This window comes from Miscanthus floridulus, chromosome 2 (assembly GCF_019320115.1).
Source record: "Miscanthus floridulus cultivar M001 chromosome 2, ASM1932011v1, whole genome shotgun sequence".
Lineage (NCBI taxonomy): Eukaryota > Viridiplantae > Streptophyta > Magnoliopsida > Poales > Poaceae > Miscanthus > Miscanthus floridulus.
In genome coordinates this window covers 178,713,675-178,720,020 of record NC_089581.1, presented here as the reverse complement: position 1 = coordinate 178,720,020, position 6,346 = coordinate 178,713,675, and the positions used below count along the sequence as shown (strand labels likewise).

The 6,346-nt window shown below is 42.8% G+C and overlaps 1 protein-coding gene across 1 annotated transcript; it reads left to right on the top strand.

The window, feature by feature from the left end:
- The first annotated feature begins 285 nt into the window (after nt 1–285).
- LOC136535880 (serine/threonine protein kinase OSK4-like) lies at nt 286–5,726 on the top strand. Its single transcript, XM_066528318.1, has 11 exons — nt 286–576; nt 1,902–2,092; nt 2,232–2,416; nt 2,818–3,000; nt 3,094–3,225; nt 3,320–3,505; nt 3,945–4,034; nt 4,106–4,189; nt 4,280–4,420; nt 4,494–4,724; nt 5,197–5,726. Exons 2-11 carry the CDS (start codon nt 1,909–1,911, stop codon nt 5,308–5,310), a joined length of 1,530 nt encoding a protein of 509 aa, XP_066384415.1. The 5' UTR covers nt 286–576; nt 1,902–1,908; the 3' UTR covers nt 5,311–5,726.
- Nucleotides 5,727–6,346: the final 620 nt, after the last annotated feature.

The following is a 6,346-nucleotide window of genomic DNA, read 5'->3' as shown; positions in this document are numbered from 1 at the left end:
TCGTGTGTGGGTTAACAACCAACCAGGGGAGCCATTCACCACGTGCACCATGCTCCGACGCCGCTCCGCATCAGCGCCGTGTCAGCTCGCCCACGGCCCACCCCACCGGCGACCAAAAGCGCCTCTCACAAGCCACAGCCGCCGTCCGTCCATCTCACGCCATCCAGCAATCCAGCAAACGGACGCACGCACACGAGAAAAAGAAGGAAAGAAAATCGAGAGGAGCCACAAAGCGACGGAAAGACCGAAAGGCAGAAGGAGCCAAACGCGGCCGCGGCCGCGGCCGGGAGAGCGAGCTGCCACGTCAGCGCGACGGTGACCTTCCCCCGGTAACGCCGCCGACTCGCCCAACCCGGCCGAGGGCGGACGATTAAACTAAGCTAACACCGGGTTAAAGCTTCCGCGCTCCGCCCCCCGGAATCGGACCAAAGCCGGCCATACTGCCCAACCAAAACCTCTCTCGGCCCTGCTCTCGCACTCGTGGGTGGCTCCGCTCCCCGTCTCCTCCGCCCGCACTCGCTCGTCCGCGCGCAGGAAGGTTGACCTGTCGAGGGCCGGCGAGCCCGGTAAGTAAAGGTAACCACGCTGCTGTTCTCGTGGATTTCCTCCTGGTTGGCTCAGCTCTCCTGCATCGATTCTTCTTCGGGTTGGGAACTGAGGTAATAATTGGTCCGGGATTCGGGGGTGGTTTTGAGCTGCGGATCAAGGCGGCGCTCGCTGTCGCATTTGCCTGGGGAGGGCGAGGAGATTTCGTAGCATCGGAGGAGTAGATGAGGTGGGGGAGTTGAGCGGCGTTTGGTGCTGACGCTGCGGTTGTGGCGGGGGATTTGACGGGCTGTTAGAGCGAGGCGGTGTTCGTCTCCACGGACGCAACACCAGGTCTGTAAGGAAGTATTCTCCTCTAGCTTCGTTATCTCCGATCCTTCCCAGCTAGGCTCTCATCGCTTGGCACAAGATCAACCTCGATCTATTGCTTCCATGAGGTCTCTTGCTTCCATAGTTTGTCAGTAGATTGAGTGCACAGTCGATCTCACTTTCCTCAATTTTTAGCTTCTGAGCTCAAAGGCCTCTCTGGCCGAGAGATTCCGATTTGTATCCCGTCTGTTTCTTGTATGGATGGGACCGTAGTACCTGATTGGTTACTGGCGTGTGTTATGTGTGCAGATTCACGTGTTAATACTAAGCGTCTTGACTCTTGACACTAGGTAGTCAGCAAATTAGGTGTAGTCAGCAAATTAGGTGCTGCCGTTTATCGATCTATTTGTCTGAGGTGACCGGGTTGCCTCTGCTGGTTAGGGCTTTTTGAAGGAATTAAACCATAGGATTCCATTGCTTACTAATATATTTCCAGCACCAAGGGAGCCCTGGCTGTGGAAATCTACTTTTGCGCCACTTAAATAGCCTACGGTTGCTAGACCAGTTGGTCAAGCCTCCGGGTGGCGTCCCCCGTGACCATAGTTCGAATCCTTGGTCAGGCGAATTTCCGTTCCCAAATGGATGTGCGGGCGGACCAATGGGGTTCGGGGGTTTTCTTAGGCTGGGTGAGAAGTCCTCTTCCTGAAGCTAAAATAGCTCGGAGGTATCTACCCCGCAGCCCGAGTTTTTTTTATCTGTTAAATATTGTGGATGCAACACCTGAACATCCATGGACGAGATCCAGTGAGCAGGCACCGTAAAGGTTATGCTCTAAACGGGGTTCTATTTTGCGAGGATGCCTTAGGATGTTTTGCATAGGACAAAGGCCTCTAAAGGCTTTTGGGATGGCTTATGGTTAGGGTTTGGTTAAGGGGAGTACACCAAGTACAATCTGTATTTTTACCGGGCAATGAATCCTTTAAATATAATTTATATTGCCCTATTTCTTATACAATGAACATAATATCTTCTTTTATTAATGGCAGAGTGAAAATGGATGGAAGCACTAGAGGGGGTGGACATTCTGAAGCATTAAGGAACTACAACCTGGGAAGAACTTTAGGTATTGGCACATTTGGAAAAGTGAAGATTGCTGAGCATAAGCTTACAGGACATAGGGTTGCTATAAAGATCATCAACTGCCGCCAAATGAGAAATATGGAAATGGAAGAGAAAGGTATGGTTTCTTATCCAGTTACAGTGCATTTTTCGCTAATAACTTTTTTATAATAAGCAAGCTTAGTTTTAATGGTGCTTTTGATAATATTGACCTGGAATTGCTTTGATAATTAAGACCCCCTGGATCCTGTTTCCAGCAAAGAGAGAAATCAAGATATTGAAGTTGTTCATTCACCCCCATATCATCCGGCTTTACGAGGTCATATACACACCGACAGATATATATGTTGTGATGGAATATTGTAAGTACGGCGAGTTGTTTGATTACATTGTTGAGAAAGGCAGATTACAGGAAGATGAAGCTCGCCGCATCTTCCAGCAGGTATTTATCATTTTTCGTGTCTAGTTACTTCTATTGACTTGCTATTCCAAGTCACAATAGGTAGTTATCAAAGAACTGTTCTATCTTGCTTTGCATCAGTGAATTTTGATATTTATGGACATTGCATCCATATTCCTCCTCATTGAGTATCTGGATGGTTTTGCCTTGCCTTATTTTTAGCTTCTGACGTGTCACCATGTTGACTCACAAACATGATGTGGTAATTGCTTTGTCTTAGGGTATCACTATCGCATGTTTCAGAATTTTGAATCATGCTTTAGACATTACATCTTTCCGTGGAGGATATGCCAGTTAAAATATTCCCTTTTCTTTTGTATCTAAATTCAAGGTTTCTCTTATTTTAGTTTTGTTTTCTTCCGCATTGAAAAATTCATGAACAGATCATATCTGGCGTCGAATACTGCCATAGAAACATGGTTGTCCACCGTGACCTAAAGCCAGAAAACTTGTTACTTGATTCAAAGTACAATGTAAAACTTGCTGACTTTGGTTTGAGCAATGTCATGCATGATGGCCATTTTTTGAAGACTAGCTGTGGGAGTCCGAACTATGCTGCTCCAGAGGTATTTTATTCCTATTGCTGTGAGTTTGCTGTTATATTTTTGTCCTTTTTTGCACACCATGTTTCTTGATACATAGTGGGTGTTCCGTTGCAGGTAATATCTGGTAAACTATATGCTGGACCTGAGGTCGATGTATGGAGTTGTGGAGTGATCCTTTATGCTCTTCTTTGTGGAACTCTTCCATTTGATGATGAGAATATTCCCAACCTGTTCAAAAAAATTAAGGTGAGAAAGCACTTATATGGACTACAAACCTTGCACCAATTAGATTCTGTTCTGGAGTTGTGACCATCCTCTACCTGGTTTTACGGTTTTTTAGGGAGGTATCTACACACTTCCAAGTCATTTGTCTGCTTTGGCAAGGGATTTGATCCCACGAATGCTTGTTGTCGAGCCTATGAAGAGAATCACAATTCGGGAAATTCGGGAGCATCAATGGTTCCAGACTCGCCTTCCTCGTTACTTGGCAGTGCCTCCACCGGACACAACACAGCAAGCCAAAATGGTATATCCTCTGAATTATAAGTGCTATGCTGCTATTGTATGGTTGTGTCCAAAATTTTCTAATTTTGTCCACTAATGTGTAGGAAAAAGTATATATATTGTTCATATCAGAATGTCATCTATCTATTTTCCATGAAAAATACTTTTATAAGCATGTTTCTGTAGTATCTATTGAACGTAATATTATACTGTACAAATCTATAGTCAAAAGCTGTTTCTTGGAGTAATTCCTTACTGCAGTTAGTCTGTATAGTAGCACCAATCCACCAGCATGTATGTCTCATGGAGTACTTAAGTGGAGCACTAAATTTTTCATGCATTGTTACTTTTTTGAGGGATATTTAGGTGTTTCCGTTGGATTGATTTCTACACTTATTAGCCACCTATCATTCTTCTCCTGACAATTCTATGACATTTTCCAACATTGTCATTTTCTGAAGATTGATGAAGATACACTTCGAGATGTTGTTAATATGGGATTTAACAAGAACCAAGTGTGTGAATCACTGTGCAGCAGACTTCAAAATGAGGTATGGACATGCATTGTGAGCCTTATGTTCCTTTTGGTGACTTCACTACTAATTTTTGGCAAATTTTTCAGGCAACTGTTGCATATTATTTACTATTGGACAATCGGTTTAGAGCAACTAGTGGCTATCTTGGGGCAGATTATCAAGAATCAATGGTTAGTACACATTAACACCTGGGTGTTTAAACAAAAAAAAATATTGAGGGTTTATTTGATCTATTGATGTTTGAATGGTTGCCTCTCCAGGACAGGAATTTAAATCAGCTGGCGTCGTCCGAATCATCTAGTTCTGGTACGAGGAATTATGTTCCAGGAAGCAGTGATCCTCATAGCTGTGGTTTGCGACAACATTATCCTGTTGAAAGAAAATGGGCGCTTGGACTCCAGGTGTTGCATACTGTTCATTTTACTCTGCTTTGTATGACCTAGCACTTGTATTGATGTATCACTTCACCAACAGTCTCGGGCCCACCCTCGTGAAATAATGATTGAGGTCTTAAAAGCACTTCAAGAATTAAACGTCAGCTGGAAGAAGAATGGGCACTACAACATGAAATGCAGATGGCTCCCAAGGTTTCCTGAAGTCCATGACATGTTAGATGCCAGCAACAGCTTTCTTGGTGACTCTACCATCATGGATAATGATGATGCAAATGGGAGGCTACCTGCTGTGATCAAGTTTGAATTCCAGGTGTGTAGTAGCTCGTTACACTAACTGAACTTTGTTCACCATGTAATTCATCATGATTTTTAACCCATTATTGTCGATTTGTCCATTCACATGTTTTGAATCATTGTTGTAGTGGGGACAAAGCAATGCATCCTCAATTTCTTTCAATCTTGTGGTTTTAATCACCGTTAATAATATAAGTAAATTGTGTGTTTTCAAGCTGCCTTGCCTCAGTCTTTTTTTTTTAAAAGGAATTCCTAATACATACTTTTGTGTTTCCAGCATGTGAATCTACAGCACACGCATCTGGTAGTTCTAACAAGTAGTATCTGGTGCCATTTTTACCAAACGAACTTTCAAATTTTGATACTTAACATCACTAGTAAACCATATATTACATCTATCATGTACTCGTAGTACTAATGCTGTAATGCATTTCAAATGCCACATTCTCTGGCGATGCATTTGCTGACATTGTTTTGTTGTTCTTCAGCTTTACAAGACGAAGGACGACAAGTACCTCCTCGATATGCAGAGAGTTACTGGACCTCAACTCCTCTTCCTTGACTTTTGTGCGGCCTTCCTTACCAAGCTTAGGGTTCTATAGTGCTCTGTTTCTCTTCAGAGTGGTGAAAAACTAAACATAGGGCTCTACCATGTGCAGTTTTTCACTGAGGTGATGAATAAACGAAAGCATGTAAATAGGAACCTTTTTCTCGTCTTTGGACAGCGAACATGTTTAGTGACTGGTCTTGTGTTAAGCGCCTAAAGGTTGCCTGTTAACTTGTCCTAGATGTATACTTAGGTTTAGTATATTACTGTCTGCATGGACATTGCTGTTTCTGCAGGCTGTGTGGCACCGCAGATGGCGATGCTGCAGTGCAAGCTATTATGATTTTTTTTTTTTTTTGCAAGATCCGGCTTTTGTTTGCCTTACTGTACATAGTTATGGTGTGTTGCACTCGAAAATTTTGCAGTTGCTGATATTTTCTTGACAACTACTGAGACGCATCTGTAAAAAAATAGTGCTACTTGATTTAATTTTTGTTACTATTAAATAGATATAGGACTGCTCGACAGTGAATTTACTAATATCTGTTCACTGTGAGCCATTAAGTTACGGAGTACTTTTTATGATTTTTTAATTGAATATTTTTTCATGATTGTTGAATAAGTTTTTCTTTTTCCCCCTATATATGCATGTATGGACTATGGAGGAATCGAACAAGCACGGCGACAAGCAGAAAGGATGAATATGATATATGCCATTATAACTAACAAATTTTTTTGGAGAAATGTTGCTGTAAATCATCTGTTTGCTACCATGTTATTACAATTCTTTCGTTGCCTGAGATATGCCCTTTCTACGCCCTGAGGGCGTGTTTGGTTTGCAGCCTTGTCGAGAAGCCGTGGCCAGGGCCAGGCGTGCTTTCCACGATGGGAAGCAAACAACCCGGACCACGGTCAATGTGTTTCGTATCACCTAAAATTCTCTTGCAATACCATAGTTTCCTTTCACCTCACTGACGCTTAGGTTTCACATGCATAATTGTTAAAATATGTGGTTTTACGTCTTTATAATTTTAACTACGGGGTTTGATTCTACGATTCTAGTTAGTAGAGTCAACATTTCTATGATTTTT